The 22,630-nt window shown below is 40.9% G+C and overlaps 1 protein-coding gene across 2 annotated transcripts in view; it reads left to right on the top strand.

The window, feature by feature from the left end:
• Positions 1 to 779: 779 nt before the first annotated feature.
• Positions 780 to 22,630, top strand: part of PITRM1 (pitrilysin metallopeptidase 1) — a 28,710-nt gene continuing 6,859 nt past the window's right edge. Inside the window, exons 1-21 of one of the 2 annotated variants that reach the window (XM_055710387.1) lie at positions 780 to 917; positions 1,296 to 1,398; positions 2,197 to 2,303; positions 3,273 to 3,424; positions 3,857 to 3,971; positions 4,128 to 4,224; positions 4,609 to 4,769; positions 6,024 to 6,150; positions 6,481 to 6,569; positions 7,120 to 7,248; positions 8,973 to 9,086; positions 9,521 to 9,617; positions 14,217 to 14,351; positions 16,367 to 16,505; positions 17,600 to 17,716; positions 18,790 to 18,922; positions 19,609 to 19,729; positions 20,519 to 20,595; positions 20,915 to 21,080; positions 21,205 to 21,305; positions 22,259 to 22,379. In XM_055710387.1, coding sequence (XP_055566362.1) covers positions 871 to 917; positions 1,296 to 1,398; positions 2,197 to 2,303; positions 3,273 to 3,424; positions 3,857 to 3,971; positions 4,128 to 4,224; positions 4,609 to 4,769; positions 6,024 to 6,150; positions 6,481 to 6,569; positions 7,120 to 7,248; positions 8,973 to 9,086; positions 9,521 to 9,617; positions 14,217 to 14,351; positions 16,367 to 16,505; positions 17,600 to 17,716; positions 18,790 to 18,922; positions 19,609 to 19,729; positions 20,519 to 20,595; positions 20,915 to 21,080; positions 21,205 to 21,305; positions 22,259 to 22,379 — 2,448 coding nt within the window. In that variant the 5' untranslated portion in view covers positions 780 to 870. Of the gene's footprint in view, positions 935 to 1,295; positions 1,399 to 2,196; positions 2,304 to 3,272; positions 3,425 to 3,856; positions 3,972 to 4,127; positions 4,225 to 4,608; positions 4,770 to 6,023; positions 6,151 to 6,480; positions 6,570 to 7,119; positions 7,249 to 8,972; positions 9,087 to 9,520; positions 9,618 to 14,216; positions 14,352 to 16,366; positions 16,506 to 17,599; positions 17,717 to 18,789; positions 18,923 to 19,608; positions 19,730 to 20,518; positions 20,596 to 20,914; positions 21,081 to 21,204; positions 21,306 to 22,258; positions 22,380 to 22,630 lie in introns of both variants that reach the window. The other variant, XM_055710388.1, reaches the window with a different exon arrangement.

Raw genomic sequence — 22,630 nt, 5'->3', positions numbered from 1 at the left:
CTAAAATCCCATGTAGTCTCCTCTTTTGGCACCAGGCCTCATGTCTGAACAGATAACTGGGCTCTCATGTTCAGGATCGGTACTTCACTGATACCGGCCTTCTGGGAAACCTCACCAATGCATGATGTAAAATCAATCATCAAGTTACTACCTAAAAGTTGTATTAGTTTGCAAAATAGAAGGAATAAAAGCCTAGGCACATATCAGCGCTTTCCCGGTGGGTACAACAACATCCCGTGAACCGTCACAGAGGTCCTTGTTACAACACCGACCCGAGGAAGCGCAGCACATGGAAGCCGCCCGTCCCTGCGCCAGGCCCTGGGCAGCCCGGGGGCTCCGCTCGCAGGGCAGGCCCGCAGCACTGCAGCCTGGCCGTTTCCCTCTTAGGTCTATTTACTTTGCCCATTTTCCTCACAGAATCCTTGTAGAAAAATATTAAGATGCATTGGCAAGATGTGGGCAAGGAGAGTTGAAACATTTATGTCTGGTGTTGAGGTGCTGGGTTTTTTTACTTTGGGAAAGCAAACCATAGGCTCTACTCCTTTTACAACCAACGTGGCTTTTGATTCTCCTGAGAACTTCCACTGGAGGCAAACGCCTTTCCAAGCGCCCCCCCGAAGGGCGATCCTCCCCAGAAAGGCCGATGTTTTGGGGTTGCACACCCACCGGCCCCACGACCTCTCCCTGCCGAGAGCCGAACCCGCGCAGGCGGCTCCCGGCGTAACCCCGCTCCCCAGCGCGGCCGCCGCAGCGCGGGGCGGGCCGCGGGCGGGGCGGGCGGAGCCTCCCGCCGCCGCCAATGCGGGCGGGGGCCGCGGCGCCTGCGCCGCTCCCGCTGTGCGGCCCGTCCCGTGGCAGAGGCGCTGAGCCATGTGGAGCCGCTACCGGGCGGCGGGCGGGCTGCTGGGCCGCGGCCGGTGAGGACCGGGTGGGGGTGAGCTTCGCGGAACGGGCTGGGGGGCCCCGCCAGGTCTCCCTTCCCTGCCCCGCCCGGCCCCTCTGCTGGCGCTCCGCGGGGGGGAAGGCCGGCCTGCCGCGGCCCCGGTCCCCGCCGCGGGCCTGGGCGGGCTCCGCGCTGCAGCCGGCCCCTTGGCGCTCTGCCGAAGGCCGGGGACCGGCGTGCCGTGCCCCCGGCGGCGCTGGGGGCCCGCTCCCGGGGGCAGCTTCGCGCAGGGGCCGGCGGTTGCGTGCCCCCCGGCCGCCTCCCGCCTCCCTCCCTCCGCGGCGGGGTGAGGGACGCGGTTGCGGCGCGGCGGGTGCGAGCGCGTTGGTGCTGAAGCGCCGTGTTCTCTCAGGTCTCTGAATCAGAAGTTGCGGAGGTGGAAGAGCGTTCCCGCTAACGAACGGGCCCTGCAGTACCGGGCAGGCGAGCACATCCACGGGTTCACTGTAAAGCAGGTAAGCGGCGCCCTTCGCCTGCGTTTCGCCTGTGTCCGTACCGAGAAATTGTCCCAGGAGTCCGCACACCACGTACTTGCAAAGGCGCTTTGGGTGGCCAGTTAAAAATTGATGCAGTAGGTGCTTGCGGTTATCTCTGCAACCAGAATCCTTTAGGTAACGTTAACGCATGTTCCTGTAGGGAGCTCAGCCTCCTAGAACAGATCACACTCCCCCGGCGTCTCTGTGTCTCTGCAGATGCTGAATATTTGGTTTGGTCTTCTAAAAGTCCTGGCAGACAACTGAACTTCACTCTGTGCTGTTTCATGAAATACATTCAAGTAATATTTAATCTCCTAAGCTGCTTTTAATGCCTTTGTTAAGAGCTTACGTTTCTTTTCACTTTTTTAAAGAAAAAAGCAGAAGCAGAGAGTAAAGGTAACTTGCAAAAAGTGATTGCTAGTGAAAGAGAGTGGCGAAAGTGGGTTTCTTGATTATTATTTTTTTCTGTCTGCCCTAAACATTGCCATTTGAATATATACCTTTTCTTTGTATTTCTAATCAAATTGTTTGGGTTTTAATATCTGTACCAGAAGAATATAGTTGTATTCTTGCATTGTAGTGTATTGGTTATTTTCCATTTGCATACATTTTTTTTGATTTTTTTCACCCCACAAATCATAGGAACAAAGAATTAATTTAATACTATTGATGCATATTATATACAGGATCAACAAACTGATCATTGCAATACCATCCATGATTTTAGTTGACTTAGTTGCAGTAACTCTGTAATACAACTGTTTTATTCCAATGCAGGTGACAGCTGTTCCTGAGCTGTTCCTGACTGCGGTGAAGCTTAGTCATGACAGTACAGGAGCCAGGTATTTACATGTGGCTCGGGAGGACTCCAATAATCTATTCAGGTAAAACATTAATGTATGTATAGCACGTTCCATCTCAGCATCATATTGTGGTTTCTAAACTGTAATCCAGCTTCATAACTGCATTTTTTTCTGTGATAACAAAGAGGACAGTACTTGGTTTGTGGGACTGCCTCAGAGATTTTCAGGTTGGAACAGATGTGATGAGGTCTGTTGTTCTGTCTGGTGCTCCAGACAGGGTCAGCACTTAATGCAGGTGGAGTTCCTTAGACATTTATCCAGGTGGGCCTTGAAAACTTCCAAAGACAGAGATTATGCAACCTTCTGGGCAGCTTGTTCCTAGTGTCCATTTGGTGGGATGTCTTTTTCTTTAATATCCAGTTGAACCCCTCCTTGCTTCAGTTTATGAACAGTGCCTCTTGTCCTTCCATCATGCATATCTATGCAAAGAATCTGCCTTCATCATAACCTCCTTGTAGGTATTAGAAGGCACCTATTGAGTCCCCTCATGCCTTTCCTTCTCCAGGCAAAATTAACCCATTTTCCTCAGCCTCTTTTTGTGGAGCATGGCTCCAGCCATCTTTATGTCTCTCCATTAAACTGTTCCAAATTTATTATCTTCTCTTCTGTATTGGTGAGCTGAAAAGTGCACTTCCTGATAAACTGCCTTATAGTTGCAAGATGTAAACCAGTTTTTTTCTGTAACCTTCCATGAACTTGGTGGGGTTTATTGACATTTTTAACCTTATAGATAACTAAACACATTATTTTTTTTTTATGTGCTGAAAGCTTCTGTACCATCTCCAGAATTACAAGTGCAGAGGTTGTACACCCTCTGAAAGGGGTGGCTGAGCACTCAGGCGTTTTAAGAACTCAGTAACTCTGCATTGTGCTGTTTGTCCTGTTGGTTACTAGACAGTGATAATGTTCTCATGAATCGCAGCTGCAGATAGGAGGTGGGTGGACTTATCACAAACAACTGTGTTCCTGTCTGTGCTCTCTGTCTTCCAGTATACAATTCCGAACCACTCCAATGGACAGCACTGGGGTCCCACATATTCTCGAGCACACTGCGTTATGTGGTTCTCAAAAGTACCCTTGCAGAGATCCATTCTTTAAAATGTTAAACAGGTCGCTGTCCACCTTTATGAATGCATTCACAGGTGAGCCCAAAGTACATAATACTGCTTAAAATGCATGAGGTTTTACTGCAGTAGAGCTGTTTGTCAGCCCTCCTTAATTTCCCTTTAGAGAGCCATTGTTATTAAGTGTGAATAATGTGAGATATTAAAAAAACTAACAAGGCAACAAAATAAATCCTGTTTATTTGGCAGTTACAAAGTCCCAGTAGAGTTGGATCTTTGTAGTATACAATACATTTAATTATTTGTATATATACATGGCAAAAGCAAAGTTTTCATGGTAAAATAATTTCAGTGTTAAACTTCTGTGTATTTCTCAGCAGAAATATATTTCATTTAGTAAGTTTCTTCTTTTCCAGTTATTTATATGGATGAGAAATTAAAAATGAATGAAGGCAAATTGCATCTTAGAGTTTCTGAAATTATAGTCTTTTTATGTTTATTTATATGCAGCTAGTGATTACACACTCTATCCATTTTCAACACAAAATTCCAAGGATTTTCAGAATCTCCTGTCAGTGTACTTGGATGCTGCTTTCTTTCCATGTTTGCGGCAACTAGATTTCTGGTAAGATGTGGACAGCTTGAAATGTGCGCAAACCTTAAGTGAAATAAAAATACCCCCCCCCCCCCCCCCCAAAAAAAAAAAAACCCCAAAAACCAAAACCCAAAACAAACCCAAACCCTTCACATTCCCAACACTTCCTGTTATTAATTTTTTCAGGCAAGAAGGTTGGAGGTTAGAACACGAGAACCCAGCTGATCCTCAGACACCTCTAGTCTTCAAAGGAATTGTGTTTAATGAAATGAAAGGGGCATTTGTAAGTTTTGTGAATGTTTGGTTTAAGATCTTATACATGGGGAAGTGGCTTAAGTTTCAGATTATCAATGGCACCAGAGTTTTCCATTCCTCTGTTGTGGAATTTAAGCCCTCGATAAGGCAGCAATCTGTTACATGGTTAGTCTTAAAGTTAGCCCTTCAAAAAAGTTTGTTACATAGAAGAAAGCACCTTGTTAATGGATTTTATTGTAGAATTTTCTTTTAAATTGACATAACATAGTTTTATTATAGTATGTGGGATGTGTACAGTATGTGACAAAAGCTTATGTGAGGAGGAGTGAGCTCTGAGGTCTTATTATTGAACACTTTTTATTTTTAAACTGTTTTGATGACTTTTACTGAAATGTGGTGTTTTCCTCTTAAGACAGATAATGAGAGGGTATATGCACAGCACCTACAGAATAAAATCCTTCCTGATCACACTTACGGTGTAGTATCTGGTGGAGATCCATTATGTATTCCTGATCTTACATGGGAGCAGCTTAAACAGTTCCATGCCACACATTATCATCCAAGCAATTCCAGGTATCTGAAATTGATGACTAACTTTCTAGGTTAAATAGTGTATTAGCACCCTTTTTATATTTTTTGAGGGGAAAACCAGCAGTACAGTGTTGCCATTCACAAGGCCAGCAACTTAGATAACCTCTGCCCTGCAGCAGCTAGGACATCGTTGAAGCAAGGAATTTGCTCTAGGAAGGGTAATGAAAGGCGAATTGGAGGCAGGAAAGAGAAGTGGCTGATTTTTCTAGAGTGCATCTGCCTGCTTGATTATGAGGCTTTGTTTTGGGGATTTTATGTTTACAGATATTTTACCTTGAACTCATGTTCAATTTCCCCCAAACCACATACTAATAACTATTTGGCAATAACGTTAGGGAGTTATGATACGAGTAGCATAGATGAGTCTAGGGGTTCCTATCCTCCTTGAAGTCAACAGATTAGCAATTAATTTGTGACTTTTTTTTAACTTATTCATCTGCTCCTGAATCACACATTGCTGTATCAAGTTCTAAATAATGGATACTCATTTAGGTCAGATACTAATTCTGTTGGTACTAATAAGGTATTTAAGCTAAAAGTCAATTTGAAGGTGGTATGGAGGGAAATCCATAGTATCATTGTTTCTTTTGTACCAGTTTTATGGTTCATCTGATTAATTCACTTAGGGAACATCAGTTTGCGTCATGATAGTGAATTTACCATCCGTTGTTTTTCCAGTCATCCCAAGTATTCTTCTGCACCTGTGTTTAGATTTTAATTGGGAAATACGATTTACCGGAGACATACCCTATGCTCATATTTAATCCAGCGGAAGTCAGCAGCGTTTCTTGTATATACAGGAATGTACTTGGTAGACCGACCCACAGAACCCAGCCATGTTTTACAGATCAGTTAAGACAAATGGATCATCATATTTTATACATTATCTGTGACGAGTGTAAGAATTTTGCCTTCTGAAACTTTAGAGCACTGGGATTCTGGCTTCAATTACTAATATTTTTTTCTTGGAACATTGTATGTTACTGCAACTAAACAAATTCTAGCTTTTTGTGACCTCTGAAGCATAAAACAGAAGCTGTAAAATTCCACATTTTTCCAGAGTTCTTTGTATATGGCAAACTGGTGGGTCTTTAACCTAGGGGCCTTACAAAGCACATTCTATTCTAGATATAACTGAATTACTGGAAACACATGAAATTCAGAATATAATAAAAGCTGTTACTGTAAATTTCTGACAATCTGATGCTTAATCCCAATCTTTCATTTGAAATACAGATTTTTCACTTACGGTAATTTTCCACTGGAGCAACATTTGAAGCAAATACATGAGGAAGCATTGATAAAATTTGAAAGAATTGAACCAAATACTGACATCCCGAAACAGAAACTCTGGGAAAAGCCTGTAAGTTAAAAAAACCCAGAACACACACACACACCACCCCCCCAAAAAAAATACTTAAAATGAAACAAACAGAAAGAAACAGTGCACATCCAGTCTTGGAATTGCAAAAACTGAATGACTGGGTAATATTTTAGCCTAGCTTGCTGGAGTTCCTTTTTTTTATTTAGAAGTGTGTTTGTGCGTTTACTCATGAATATTGAACTTACTCATGAGTATCTGTAAAATCACTTGAAATCTTTGAAAGGAAGATACTATGAAGATGCAGGAGTCATTTTTTAGTTGTGACTTTTGCTCAAGTTCAGTCTGTATCAAATCTGTTATACTTTACAGAGAGAACACAGTGTAACATGTGGCTTAGACTCATTTGCTGCCGATTCTTCCAAACAGACGACTGTCAGTGTCAGCTACTTGTTGACAGAGTAAGTATATCAAAATTAAATTCTGAATTAAAGGCTTATTTTAGAACTTTAAGCAAGATGCAGGCATATTGCGTGTCCACCAGTCCCTCTTTATAAATGTCATCTTTAAGGCGATTAATACCATGGGAAAGCTAGACAAACCCTGCTTTAGTAAAGGAAAGTTTAATTACTAAGCAGAATTTTTGCTGTCTTTTTCTGTAGCAGCTAGATGTAAGAAAAACCAGCTATTATCTTACAGAACTGTTCAGTGGGTTAGACTTCTGGGAACACTGGCTTCCTGTGTTTCAATTCCCTGCCATGTGCAAGCTTTTCCTGTGTCCTACTCCTAATTTTGTCAACCCTTGCAGCTCAATTTAACTTGCTTTACTGCTAGTTATAACAAGTGAAAGATGCAGAACTCTCCTAGTTCACTGTTTGGTGCAGTGTTCCTAACTGACAGTCCTTTCACCTTTGCTCCTTCTACAGTGTTTTGTAGAAGTAATTCTCAGCGATGCTGGGTGTCACATATTTCTGGCTTGATGGTTTTTAAGAACTATTAATTTTTGTTCAGTATTACAGATACTTTTGAAACCTTCACACTAAGCCTGTTGTCTTCACTGTTGGTTGATGGGCCGAATTCTCCTTTTTACAAGGCTTTAATTGAGTCTGGTGTTGGTACAGATTTTTCTCCTGATGTTGGGTAAGTGTTGCAGTTTACATTTCATCAATGTAAGCAATATTAAAAAAGTTACAAATTACTATTAAGATGGGTGAAGTCATCTCTCATACAGGCAACTTATGCCAGAATAATCTTACTTTAATCTTAAAACATTTTTAAAGAGTTTCTACTGATGAACTGTAAAGCATTCTTCAGTGTAATTTTTGGCTTGTCAAAATAATCTGTCAGAAGCTATGTTAGTTCAAACAAAGTTGTACTGTTTAAAGCTTATGAACAAGAAAAATGGGTAGATAAAAACATGGTATGGCATCAGTGTCCTAATTTACTTGAGGTTTTCGTCTTGGCCGTTTAGTATTACTCAGGAGAGTTTGCTAGCCCTTCTCTGTACTCTATCTTTGCTTTTTTCCGTCAATTCTGTGATTTAGTAGTAGGTGGCTTTGGCACAAATGTACTTTTGCACAGTTAGGTGCCATTAATTTGCCATCATCTTGGTACAAAAGGGTATTTCTGCCAACACCTACTTTTTCAAGCTGTAGCTCTTGCAGCCAGTCTTCTGAGCTCATTTTGCACTGCAGACTAAGGGTGGGTGGATTGTCTTCACCTAAGTGCAGGCTCAGCTGCTCATCATAGTTTGCCTTTCTTGTCAGCAGAAAGAAAAAATGCTTTCAGGGCATGATTCATCTGACTGATTTTTAGACTTGAGGATGACAAAAATCATGCTGTTGTCTGCACTGACTGTGTCAGATGTTTGAGTGGGAAACCTTAATACACTCAACTATGGCTTTAATGTCTTTATCTGCCTAGCTTGAACTGTTTCTAGGTGAAGTCATGGGCTTCCTGCAAATCCTGTGTCATGTAGACAACTTAATATTACAGAGCACGGCAGTAGAAACCTGTCTTTAGACACTGAAGTGGTGATTCAATTTGGTAATTGAACCAAATTTACCTTAGTGACTCTGCTGATGAATTGATTTAGAAAAAGAGGTTTGAATCCAGAGATCAGTATTCCAGAATTCAACACTTGAGTCTGCTATTTAATTCCTTCTATGATTTTTAGTATGAAATAATGGATGTTTAGAGTTGATGAGCACCAGTTGTTTTTTGTTTGTTGGCTTTGTTTTGAACTGCTAAGTGTTCCGTATTTCTGCACGTGTCAATTTGTCTCTCTAAAGATGAGTTCTTGTGATTAACTCTGCCTGATCACATGGACAACATTACCTTTAAGTACCATTGAAACTAATTGCAACAAACATAGAACGTTTCACCTTCACCACTTACTTTACAAATACTGCTTTAAAAGTGCAAACTTAAAAGTACCATTCCACTCACCTGCTTAAGTAGAATGTATGCGTTTGGCATTACAGGTGGCTAAAATGTTCACCTTAAAAAAAAAAAAAAAAAAAAAAGAGAGAGAGAGAGAATTCTTTACCTGAAAGTACTTACAGGTGAATGAGAAGATGAATAGAAGAGACTAGCTTTTCTTCTCTAACTGTTGTTCTTTCTCTAATATTATATGCCATATGTTTTCTTAACAGTGGCTACTAATACTGAAAGTGAACAAAAAAATGCTTTTAAGTTCCATTTCTTGCCTCTTTGGTAATTATTCTTTTTTTCTGTCTAGCTTTTAAAATCCCGTGTGTGTGTGTGGAAGTGACAGGTGTTTTTTCCCCTTCTTCTGCCTTTCCTGGCAGTTTTGATGCTGAAATTCTGGTACTTGTCACTGAGTTGACTATGTTTTATTCTAGGTTTAATGGCTCAACAAGAGAAGCTTATTTCAGTGTGGGTCTGCAGGGTATTGCTGAAGGAGATATTGATACTGTGAAACAGATAATTGCTAGAACAATTGATGAAGTTATTGAGTGAGTAATACTAAATTTTTGAGAATACTGTTAGTTCTTTCATACAGTCTTCTACAATTAGATATTAGTAATATAATAATATATAGGCATATAATAATACAAGCATATATAATAACATGCCCTAAAAATTTAGTTTTATAAAAATAAATGCGCTAAAGAAGTAGTAATATTGTTCAGTACTCTTAAAACTTGTCTGCTGCTTCCTTTATTGTAGTTTATTCATCAGTGTAACCTTCAGGAGTTTAATGCTATTAGTAGAGTTTCACTAAATGACACAGCATGGTAAGATTATTTCATCTCAGTTTTAATTCAGTGTGGAAGACATTGTGTTTTAATGCTTCCTTTATAAATGTTTTAATTCATTTTCATAACTTCACTTAAATTGATTAGTGTTAATAGATATGATTTCCTTCTCTCATCACCCCTTCCCAAAGGAAAGGATTTGAGGAAGATAGGATTGAAGCTCTACTTCACAAAATTGAAATCCAGCTGAAGCATCAGTCTACGAGTTTTGGACTTGCCCTGACATCTGTAAGTCTGTATGTGTGCCCATGTGTGGTGTTTTTTTAGGAATGGATAAGAAAGCCATGTCTGCGTCTTTACGAAACATGGGGTCATTTTGTAGGCATTTGATATTTCATGTACATCTTTCTTCCTTCTTTTTGGTAGCCTTCAAACTGTTGCTGAGCTCCACACTGTATGACTTAATTAGGCAGTAAGCCTGTTGTCTTTGACTGAATGGTAGCTTTGATTGCAGTAGCACTGATTACTTCTGCAAGAGACATGCCATGCTGGCTCTTGGGACTGTATATTTTGGCTAGATGCCTATGTATTTTTAAAAGGACTATATTTTTCTATGGAATTTACTACTGGTGGTACTGCTGTAATTTAATTTCAAGATCTGTAAGTGAAGATTGTGCATAATTAAATTCTTGGCCTCAAATTTTGATACAAAAGCTGTATCGAAATTTTGATACGGAACTATTACAGAAAATGCATTCCACAGCAGAATGTAGTGTCTTTGAGAAATTGGCCAGTCACCATAAATTCAGGAACAAGTTAGCTGCAGTATTTACAATCAGTTTGGAAACTGGGGCCTCCTGCTGCCACTGATTCTCTGGTGTCCTCTGTGGTTTTTTCTTCTTTGCGGTTGATCAGCAGCTCTTGTGCTTTCTTCTCTCAAGTGTCGTATCTTCTTCAGCATGGACAAGAGTTAAATCCTTTGGCGTGCAAGGTTAGGTAAAGAAGCAGGGTCCTGGCTTAACATGAGACTTGTAAATGGGAGAGCACAACCAAGAGCTGTTTCAAATCGAATTGCCATACAGTGAAACAGACAAATTGTGGAAATTTAATTGCCTGTCATGTTTCATAGTAGGATCTGACAAAACAGGACTGACTTTGATAGCCAAAACTTTCTAGCATGTCTTCAGATTGTGTGAGTAACTCTGTGATGAAACAGTTGTGCATATACTTTATCTTTCAACATTTTTTAAGTCTTGAGGTTGATTCAGCTGTTAGGACTTAATTCTAGAACAGAAAACTCTTAAACAATTCTTGCTTTTAAAGACAAGTCCTGCAGCATTTGCTGTTAATGCTCCCATAGAGAAGGGTTATATTTCAGTTCATTTCCCTGAGTTCATGTTTTAGAAGTTGACCTTGAAAAGGGCCTGAAAGGGGCCTAGTTATAATTAAAGTAACTGTAGAACCATAGAATGGTTTGGATTGGAAGGGACCTTTAAAGATCATCCAGTTCCAACCCTTCGTCACCCAGCTTGTGCTGATTACTGGTGATTGCCCCAGGCCGGGTGCAGGACTTCACACTTGGCCTTGTTGAACTTCATGAGGTTCATGTGGGTTTATTCCTCAAGCCTGTCAGGGTCCCTCTGAATGCCATCCCTTCCCTCAGGTGTATCTACTGCATTGCTCAGCTTGTTGTCAACTGCAAACTTGCCAAGCATGGACTCAATTCCACAGTTTATGTCATTAATAAACATACGGAACAGTATTGTTCCTAATAGAGACACCTGAGGGACAGACACCACTTATTACAGATGACCATTTGGATGTTCAGCCACTGAATTTAACTGTTTGCATGTGGCCATCCAGCCAGTTGCTTATCCATCAAACAGTCCATCCGTCAATCCCATATCTGTCCAATTTAGGATGTTGTGTGGGACTCTGTCAAAGGTCTTACAGGAGTCAAGATAGATGACATCAGTTTCTCTTCCTTTACTCAACAATGCAGTCAGTCCATTGTGGAATGCTACCAGAATAGTGAGGTACAATTTGCCTTTTGTGAAGCCTTGTTGGTTCTCGCAGATGACAACCTGTGGAACTTTAGATGTCATGTGGTAAGGATTCTCTAACTTCCATGCTGTGTTCCAGTGCTGTGCTAGCTTTACAATTAGAAGGACTTTCCTGTGTGATGCATTTATTTAAAACACAGTACAATAGGTGAACCATTGACTGCAGAGTGGAGCTTAAAGAGTTTTACTAAATGGGGTAACATCTAGCTGGTGGCCAGTCACAAGTGGTGTTCCCCAGGGCTCAAATTTTGGGCCAGTTCTCTTCAATGTTTTTGTCGACGACCTGGATACAGGAGTTGAGTGCACACTTAAGTATATTTCCTGATGATACTAAATTAGGAGGAGCTGTCGATTCCCTTGAAGTAAAGAGAGATCTTGATTGACTGGAGTGCTGGGCAATCACAAACTGTATGAAATTCAGTAAGGACAAATGTGGATATACCAGGGATGGTATAATCCTGGATGTACATATAGACTGGAGGATGAGGCTGGAGTGCAGCCCTGCAGGAAGGGCCTGGAAACATTCAGGGTCAGGTTGGATGGGGCTCTGACTTTAACTCTAGTTAAAGTTGACCCTGCTCTTTGCAGGGACGTTGGACTAGGTGACCTTTTAAAGGTCCCTTCCAACCCATACTACTCTATGATTCTACGATTAGAGGGATCTGGGGGTTTTCATTGGTGGTAAGTTCTGTATGAGTCACATAAAGCTAAAAAAGGCCAACCGTGCCCTGGGGTGCATCAAGGACAGTATAGCTAACTGGTCAAAAGCAATGACTGTCCCACTGTGCTCAGCATAGGTGCAGCCTCACCTTGAGTACTGTGTGCAGTTTTAGGCTCCATAATATAAGGACATGAAAATATTAGAACATGTCCAAAGGAGGACAGCAAAGATGCTGAAAGGACTGGAGGGCTTGTCTTGTGAGGAGCTGCTGAGGATACTAGGTTTGTTCAGTTTAGAAGAGAGGAGATGGAGGAGTGACCTCACTGCTGTCTACAACTCCCTCATGATGGAGAGCAGAGCAGGAGGTACTGGTCTCTTCTGTCTGGTGTCCAGTAATAAGACATGAGGAAATGGCTTCAAGCCGCATCAGGGAAGTACAGATACGATATTAGGAAAAAGTTCTTAATGGAGGCGGTGGTCAAGCGCTGGAACAAGCTCCCCAAATGTACTGGTTTTGGATGGGATAGGGTTAAATCTTTTCACAGTAGCTAGTATGGGGCTGTGTTTTGTATTTGTGGTGAAAACAGTGCTGATAACACAGGGACGGTTTAGTTTCTGCTGAGCAGGGCTTACATGGCATCATGGCCTTTTTTGCCTGTTACCCCTCCCTACCAGTGAGGAGGCTGGGGGTGGTGGTACAAGGAGTTGCGGGGGTACACAGCCAGGACAGCTGACCCCACCTGACCAAAGGGGTGTTCCATACCATATGGCATCATGCTGACCGTATAAAGTTGGGGAAGAAGAAGGAGGGGCGGGGGATGTTTGGGGTGATGGCATTTGTCTTCCCAAGTCACCGTTACGCATGAAGGAGCCCGGCTGTCCTGGGGATGGCTGAGCACCTGCCTGCCCATGGGAAGCGGTGAATGAATTCCTTGTTTTGCTTTTCTTGTGCACAGCTTTTTTTCTTACCTATTAAACTGTCTTTTATCTCAGCCCATGAGTGTTCTCACTTTTGCCAGTTCTCCCTCCCATCCTGCTGTGAGGGGAGCGAGCAAGTGGCTGTGGGGGGTGAGCTGCTGGCTGGGGTTAAACCATGACACCAAGGGGAAGTGGTCATGGCCCCAAGCCTGTTAGTGTTCAAGAAGCATTTGGATGACACTCACAGACAGTTAAACTTCTAGGTTGCTTACTGAGAACCAGCACTGAGTTGTTGTAATGACCCCACAGAAGCCTCAAATAAGGAGTGACTACTTTTAATTCAAGAGAATTAATGCGAGCAGGTTTTGAAACAGTATTATTCTTTAAAACACATTAGTGAATTTCCACAGAATAGATAATAATCGATACTACTGAAAAAGTCTGGAAGTCTTGTGATACCTGCTTGTAATTAAAGAGGTAAGAAAAAGGAAGGTGGTTTTGACAGTTCCAATGCATTTGTTTTCTCTATGCTTTTAAAAGCCTTTTCTTTTCTAGTTCTTGGGATTTTTATTTTGCTTTGCTTTGTTTTTTCCCCGTTCACACAGAGTAGAAATGGAGAAGGTTTTGATATCTTGCCCTGTGGTGTATTTGAAGAACTTCCAATAGCAACTTGACCAAACAATAGTCTCAAAGTAGAGAATAAAACTACAATACATATCCTTCTAAAAGAAATATCCTGAGGATATTTCTCGTTATTTAGTATCTTCTTTCTCTGAAGTCCCTTCTGTGTTACATGTTTGAGTTACTTCTTTATAAATCATTTCATCTGACCGATAAAATAAACTGGTGGACTGTAATATTTATTTTGAGACTACTTTGCCTCTGCTGTCTGTTTCCTTTTTCCTTCTTTCTTGGGCTGAAAAATTAATTTATTTTAAATGGGAGGGAAGAAAGAATATTACAGGATTTCCAGACTACAGATACACACCTATTAAATAAAATAGGTGGTTTGGTGTGATAAAATTAGAGGAGAGAATGGAGAGAACAAGGGACAGATGATGATGGAATAGTCCTTTGAATCTGAACAAAGATTTCAGCTGTTTTTTTCCCTGTCAAATATGTTAGAACTACTCACTATATGTCTGCAATTCAAATATAAATGATAATGTGGTTTTGGAACATAGATGTCAGTTATAGAAATGCACACGGATTGTCCTACTTACCTAATTATTTTTTCCCTTTCAGTATATAGCCTCCTGCTGGAATCAAGATGGGGATCCAGTGGAGCTTCTGCAGATTGCAGATAAAGTCTCTCGGTTCAAGCAGTGCCTTAAAGAAAATCCCACATTTCTTCAGGAAAAAGTTAAAACATATTTTAAGGTAGGCAAACTTATGGAAAAATATCTTCAGTATTAATTTTTAAATCACAATCTTGTATTGAAAATTAAACCGAGGATATTTTTTTTTTAATAACCATACTGCTTATTTTTAGGTGTAGATGAACAGCAGCACTTCTGAATGTGGCACATGAATTTTGAATGATTGAAGTGAGAACTTTTCAAAACAGAAAAAATGGTCTGGTTGGACATTTGGAAACATACATACTAGAACACTGATAAAACACTAATGTTTTACTGAGCTGTGGTAGTTCAGTAATGCTGTATGCTGATGATGTAGAAGGGCACATGGGTATCTCCTAATAAGAAGCTGGGCTGTGAAGAGGGAATTGGAGACCTAGTTATGTGTTGGCATAGCAAGATGTATCTGTTTTTCCTTGAAAAGACTTTGGTTATAAGTAAGATTGTTCTGGTGCTCCTCATGTTCTCTGAACTGCTGTCTGAATTTTGCTGTCAGTGCCAATTGCTTTCTGCTCTTTTTCTTACTTTATTGTCCATACATACTACTGGAGTTGGTGAAGACATAGAAACAGTAGAGGCATTATAACAGTGAATAGTTCTGAAGCCCTGAATTAGTTAATGTCAGAAAGAAAAAATCCAGTGGTAGTGCAGAAATAGGGGTGGGTGGTTGTTTTTGTTTTGGTTTTTTTTTTGGGGTTGTTTTTTTTTTTTTTGAGGGGTGGGAGGGTGGTGGTGGGGTTTTGGCTTTTTGGTTTTGTGTGGTGGGGTTTTTTTTCAGTCAGATTGTTCAAGTTGTTTTGGAGGGCATATCCGTTACAGGTAACGGCCAGCATGATTTAATAGTGAGTACATGCTGGTTCTCATATACTCTAAGGCAACAAGAGACAGTGGCATCAATTGAAATCTGTTTTCCTAAAGGCATTATTAATGTCTGGAAGTAGTAGGGAGCTGTTACAGTTTTAGCTTTTGTAGGGAAGAAATACAGGTGCAGTATTTTTGAAAATGTTAAAATGTTCTTTACTATGCAGTTCTGGTGAGGGGGCTAAGGCAAAAACATGACTCAGTAGGAAGTAATGAGAATAGCTGAATGTTCTTGTTTCACAAAATTATGCGCTGTTGTACATTGTGCTTGGAGTTTAATAAAGCAGGAAGACAAGGAGTGAGGCAGAGAATGCTGTTCATCCTGTCGATTTGAATATGTCTGGTTAATTCTGCATTCCCCTCTAAACTCTGTAGTCAGTCAGGTTTCTGTAGTCTTTCCGCATAAGCATGGGGGAGACAATCCAATTCTGTTTTATGAGTTTACATTGTCCCAAATTATTGGCAGTGTCTGTCAGTGACAGATGTTGCTGTTTGACTCCTGCTTTGAAATGGGCAGCTTTTGAGGTCACTATCTTTTGACTGGCCTCTCATTATTATACAAAATGGAAGCTGCTTGAGTAATTTTGTTATTAAAATTGCATAGTCTGGTATAAACAAAGAGAAATTCAACAGCGGTTGTGACACTTGCATAAGGCATGGAGTTCTCTGGCAGCAAGACTGATGCAAAGTATTTCTGAGCAGGATAAGGCATGCACATTTTGCATCATATGGGATCTCTCTGCACTCATGCTTGGGCAGGTTGAAAGAGGTGTTTAATGAAACCCTTCTGGATTTAACCAGATTCCCCATCTTAGAACGTTCTCCAGATAAAACGTGTGGTGTGCTGCTCTGTAGCTTTATGTACAGTTGTTTAACCCTGATGTAATTAAACTAATGAGTACTGTGTGTTGTTGAGGGACTCTGACTCTATACTAAAATTACACAGAAGGTTGTCCATGCTTGTTCTTGTGGTAAGCTGTCTCTCTTCCCCACCCTTGCAGCAGACTATTCTGTGTGAAGAGTTCATATCACCTGTTTGTGATACTTTTGATAATACGCAAGCCAAGTGGTGCAGACTGTTTTTATCTGCTGTCGATGAAGCAATAATCTGAGGTGAAACAGGAGGCAGTTGCCCTCAAAATTAATAATCCTTTGTTTTGGGATATATTTCTGCAGGATAATCCACATAGATTGACTCTGTCAATGAGTCCAGAGGAGGACTACCATGAAAAACAAGCAAAAATGGAAGCAGAAAAGCTGGCAAAAAAGGTCAATGCTCTTTCTGAAGAAGAAAAAACCGAAATCTTCGAAAAAGGTTAACATGCTTTTTCATATTTTTTAGGGGGTAGCAGCTTAAAAGCATAGCCAATTTTTTAGCTGATGCTGTATAGAATATCTTAAATTCTCAGGCACTCTCCAGCACTTGATCTGAAAGGGATGATTTTTGTGGGAAGTTTGTGTATGTGTTACGGGTCTACGTGGTGCAGTATTTACACTACAATGTGCGATTGGTGTATTCCATTAGTTTTAGCACTCAAAAATACAGTGATCAACATCTCCAGTTGGGCAGAAGAAAGGAAATTGTTTCAAAATATTGATCTGCTTATTCTTTTCCATGTTAACTTGCACTAAGTACAAGATGAATCCCACTAGTTACCTTGAAGCCGTTTATTTTTGAGCAGATGAGGTCTGCCTCATATTCCTATAAAACTTACATTTTGTGATTTTATTTCTTACCTTTTCTGCTTAAAAAGCCAACTCTAAAAATAACGTTGTTTAACTTACTCTGGGCAATAACTTAAACTTGGAAACCCAGGGCAGTCACTTGATTTTATGAAAACAGTGATCTAGTCACAGAAATCCTCCAAAAAAGCGGTGTTAATCTTCTAAAGCTTTGGTACTAGGTGGGGGATAGGGGAGCAGAAGATCGGATGAGGCTTTCTAGTAATGAAAGTAAATTAGAGTACTAGAGGTGACCAGCTAGAATCTGAAAGGCTGAAATATAAAATTAAAACACAATTTATCTGCATGAGTTACTGACAGAGCACTGGGGTAAGAACTGGGGGGAATGGCTTAGAAAGATGTTCTTACCTGCAAGGTCTGGGTTGCCTGGGTTGGTGTTCGCAGAGCTGGGTGAGAGGATGGCCTGACAGGTGTCAGTTCTTCGGGGTTTAAATTGAATGTTGCTGTAAACAGGATGTGAAGGGGCGATTGGAAAGAGAATTTACAAAGTGTTGCGATGTGATGATCTGCAGAATTTGTTTCAGTAAAGTATTTGAAAGAATTGTTGATAGAAAATTCTAAACTTCAAACTCTTGCTTTTTTGTGTCTGCATCACCTCAGTGGGTTTTGAATGCACTTACACTAAAAGCTGAAAATGACGAAGTGGTATTCTGCTCTCCTTACTAGGTTTGGAATTAATCGCTCTTCAAAGCAAACCTCAGGATACCTCTTGTCTCCCCGCTCTAAAAGTGTCCGACATTGAGCCTAAAATCCCATTCACTGTGCTGGAGACCACACTCGCAGGTTGGTGTAACCACTATTTTGTCCTCGGAAGAGCAGCACTACTGGATTATTACCGAGCTGCGTGCCCAGCTGTTGCTCTTTTTGCTCTTTGCAAAGCATATGTACTTACTGTTTCTGGTCCTTTCCCTCAGTCCGCTACCTCTGCAGCAGGCAGTTTGCACCCGATCTGCCGGAGCTTCTTGCCGTCGCCTCCGAGGGGCAATGCAGGGCTGTGCTCAGCTCCAGCCAGCCGCCTGCCTTCCCGGGGTCTGACAGTCAGAGGGGTCTCTCGGGGCATGCCCCACTGCTCTTGAGCAATCTCCCCACTTTCCAAAGACTTACCAGGGTGCAGCACTATTGGCAGCTTGTGCAGCGAGCCTTCCTTACTGCTTTCCCTCCCTACCTGTTTTTTACAGAATATGACATACAGGAGACATGGGGGGAAAAAGAAATCTATATCATTCTTCATAACTTCAGTCCAAGTTTCTCCCTGCTTTGGCAGGGGCTACCCCATGGACTGATAGGAGACAGGAAATTGTAGATCTCAGTTTTGTTACAGTTCTGCCAAAATCTTGCGGGTAATACTACTCTGTAATATGTTTCTAATGGACACTTCCCACCCAAAATTGCCAGCAGGTATCAAGTACTGTGTAGTTTTGATGCTAAAGTGACCTGGGTTTATGAAAATTCTAATGTGTATATTCTAATGCCTTAGCTTAGAGAGAATGTACAGTGCAAGAACCTGCTTTCCCCAGCTTTTGAGGTGGTGAAGGCAAAAAATAAGGGAGAAAAACGTCTTCACTTGTTTAGAAACAAATTGCCATTCCTTTATTTGGGTATTACCTCTGAAATGTGACCTCTCTCAACAGAGTTCTGTCTTCAGATTGTCCAGGTATCCTTTGCCTTACCATGGACAGGCAGAGTAAAACCCCTTCAGTCCAGCATTCAGTGCAGCTTAAACAAGAAGTAGCTCTGAAGTGTCAACAGAAAATAACTCTTGATGGGAAGATCTTGTAAGAAATTGTTTTGCTCTTATGTGTTTATAGTAGGAAGCTGTTGGTTGTTCTTTGCTTTTGTCTTTTTTTCATCCCTAGCTGATGAAATTCCTGTGCAGTTCTGTGCTCAGCCGACCAACGGAGTGGTTTATTTCAGAGCTGTTTCCAGCTTGAACACGCTTCCCGAGGAGCTCAAACCATACGTGCCACTCTTCTGCAATGTCATTACAAAGTGAGAGGTTTACTTTCTTAGAAGCTGAAGCAACAGGCTGTAAGCAAAAAGCTTACTGAAACAGTCTTGCTTTTAATAATTTCAGCATCTGTTCTTATTATACAAGGGAAATGCTGTTAAGTTGGTGTCCTGCAGAAACAGTGGTCTTCCCTGTTCCCTACGGAGTTGCCAACTCCTTTCCCCTTCTCTGTCAATCTCTGCATTGCCTTGCTCCTCAGCATCAACACAAGTATTTCCTGAGCAGATTGGAAAAGTCATAAAAATTAAAAATACCCTAGCAGAAGTTAAGGTTTTCACTTGGATAGGTTTTTGGTCTAATTTCACCATGCGAGTTGCAGAAACCCTGGCCCCATCATAGGAGAGAGTGGCACAGACCAGAACAAGTAACCTGGGCTGGGAGGAATCTGGTTTTTTTTATTAGTGTTAACAGCTTATGTGATGTTATTAATGTAGTTCCATGTGGGTGTTGGTAGCAAGCCTGTACACAGGCACACTTTTTAATACACCATTTTGACTTAACAGGACGTTTCAATGGAGAAGTTTGGTGTGAAGCTTTTATAAGATGTGAAATACTATGTTTGCTTGATAACGCTCCAAGTTGTTTAGTTACTAGATTAGTATTGCCATATGGATCCTGGTTTTGGCATCCACTGAAAATGGAAATAAATCTCTCTTGTTTTTCACAGGATGGGATGTGGAGCCCTTGATTACAGAGAACAAGCCCAGAAAATAGAACTCAAAACAGGTGGGATGTCAGTCAGCCCACATATCATTCCAGATGATTCACACCTGGATGTGTATGAACAGGTAGATTAATCATAAAGTTCAAGATGTTCCACTTGCAATAACAGCTTTATAGTTAAGGGTCAGTCGGCTCCCAAGCAGAGGATCACCTAATGTGTATTGAGAATGTATTGTATAAAAGGACTCGTGCCTTTTTGTGTAAGATAGAATTTTGACATTTGAATTAATCTAGTATTTCATCTTAAGGGGACTGCTTGATGTGGATTGTGCTTGATGTGGTTGTCTGTTTTAAGGCAGTGCTTCACTAGCATCTGTCACCATATTTGTGGGTGCTGTAAAAAGGTTTGGAAGCAGAGGGTAGAGGACAGAATGGTTTAGTTTTATACACAGAGATTGCTGTGGTTCAGATACATGGCATGTTTACAAGATCGTTAGGTGTCAGTATTGGGCATAACAGTCCTAGCAATGTTTCTTGAGGTTTATTCTTAGACTAACCTGGGGGTTTGCTGCTGTGTTCTGCTCCCCATGGATCCTGGAGTTGAATTAGAGGACTCCTTTGCAGAAAGGTGCACCCTTAGAGCGGTTTTATTTGTACTTGATGTGAAAAATAAGAATTTTTGTTTCTGTTAAGGAGGAACTGACAGGCTTACTTTGTGTGAAGAACAGTCACGTTTCATGTCTGCTCTGAGTTTAGTAGCACAGCCTGCATTAAACTGGTTTTGTGATTTGTAACATTGGGTTGGCATCATTGCATCACTTTCATGAAAGTTATTGTACGTTTCTTAGGCCATTGCTTTGGTTGTCTTGTGTGAAGCCTTTTTTTTTCTGTTTTGTTTTTATTTTTTTCTTCAGGGTGTGCTCTTTTCATCTCTGTGCTTGGATAGAAATCTGCCAGACATGATGCATTTATGGAGTGAAATATTTAACAAGTACAGTACATTGGTTTTCTTTTGTTCATGTTTTTGCATGTATTTTAGGGTTCTCTTTTTATTTTCTTTTTCCCTCTCCCCCCAACCATTCTCTTCTTAGAGGTTGTACTTTTGGATTTCTTTTTATAACTGTTTTTAGTCGTTCTCAGTTGCTAAACCTGAGTATTCCATCATTTGCATGACTGTATAGTGGATTAAATGGAGAGCTGACAGTTTAAAAGCTCTTTGTTGAACTTGGGGTGATGAATGATTCGTTATTATAAATTCCATTGGTGTGCTTTTGCATGAGACTTAGCAAGCTGATACTGCTATTTTTCAGCCCCCAGTTTGAGGAGGAAGAGCATTTCAGGGTGCTGGTTAAGAAGACTGCCCAGGAGCTGTCAAACGGGATTCCAGATTGTGGGCATTTATATGCCTCTATTAGAGCCAGCAAAAACCTTACACCTTCTGGAGAACTGCAAGAAATGTTCAGTGGGATGGATCAGGTAAAAAGTTGATGGCATCCTTCAGCAAGGCCGAAATCCTTGACTTGAGAATGACAGTGCTTGTTTTCGCTAATTCTTTCTGTTGGCTTAATCTGTCATCTTTCTGCCTTCCCTTCCCACACAGGTGAAGCTGATGAAGAGGATAGCAGAAATGTCTGATATTAAACCAATACTACGCAAACTACCACGCATTAAGAAGTATTTATTAAATAGTGACAACATCAGGTGTGTTCCAGCTAAAAAGAAAAAGGGCATTAGGTTAAATAGAGGCCATGGCCTGTGGATCTGCATTTCTCAGTGCACTTCATGGAGTACTGGGGTTTTGTGCAATGAAGAGCTGTGGAAAAATGTTACTACTTTAAATCCTCCTTGCTTACAGAGTTGTAGCTATGGCTTATTTTGTTCAATTTTAATAGGTATGAGAAACTTACGGCAAATTTCGTATGTAACTGGTACCACAAGTGTGTAAATGGCCTGGGCGATTTTACAGAAATACTCAAAATTCTGTCATTTTCTTTTTTTTTTCCTTCAAGGTGCCCATTGGACAAATACTGTTCTGTTGTTTTGTAACAGTAGAATACATTTTAGTTTGGATTTTTTTTCTCCTAAAAGGAAAACAGTGGCATTCTGAAATCTGCTTTACGAATATATTGGAAAAAATAAGAGGGCACTTTAAGGTGTTTAATATCAGACACATTAGTTCCAAAAATAAGTCCATTTGGAGTGACATAAGTTGCAAAGTTTTGTTTTGCAAAGCATGAAGTGATGAATGAAATTATGGAAATACCATGGTTTTGAACCATACAGATAAGTCTGCCTGTGAAGAGAGAATACCGAGGGCGTTAGTTTCTTTGTGAGACACTTGTATTTCGCAAAACTGATGTCGTCCTGTCCTGTGCACAGGAATAGTTTGACAGCTGCTGCTAAAAAGTCCAAATGTGTTCTTGGGCAAGCAAAAAAACCCCACAATTGGACTGTGACTTTTTTTTTTAATTGCACATCAAATGCTGATTTATGAGTATTTTGCTTTTTTCTGTGATAGTGATTATCAGTGACCGCAGATGTAACATTTTGATGATTGAGTAGGAAATGTTTAGGAGCACAAAGTGGTGCAAATTATAAAGGACTGTCCAAAATCGCAAAACCATACTTAAAAACTTGATATGTGTTTTTAACAGATGTTCAGTGAATGCAACACCTCATCAGATACCAGAAGCCTCTAAAGAAGTAGAGAAATTTATAAAGGGTATAGCTAGAAGTAAAAAAGAGAGAAAACCTGTTCGTCCCCATGTGATTGAGGTAAGACATTACTTCATTTGTGACTAGGGCATCAAATACAGTTGACTTACCTCTTGTAAAAACCACTGTGTAATCAGGAGATCGTTGAACTCTGGTACTGTGCCCATACAAAGATATCTGAAGAAATTTGCAAGAGGCAGCTCTGTGATATGCTGCAATGTGTTTTGCCACAGAGGCTGTCTTCACCTCAATAAAACGGGCAATAGCAATCCTGTGGATCAGGTGTCAAGCCTTACCCTGAGGTTACTGCT

The sequence above is a fragment of the Falco cherrug genome, chromosome 4 (genome assembly GCF_023634085.1).
Source record: "Falco cherrug isolate bFalChe1 chromosome 4, bFalChe1.pri, whole genome shotgun sequence".
Lineage (NCBI taxonomy): Eukaryota > Metazoa > Chordata > Aves > Falconiformes > Falconidae > Falco > Falco cherrug.
Note: the sequence above shows the minus strand (reverse complement) of the source record. Positions and strands in the feature narration are given on the sequence as shown.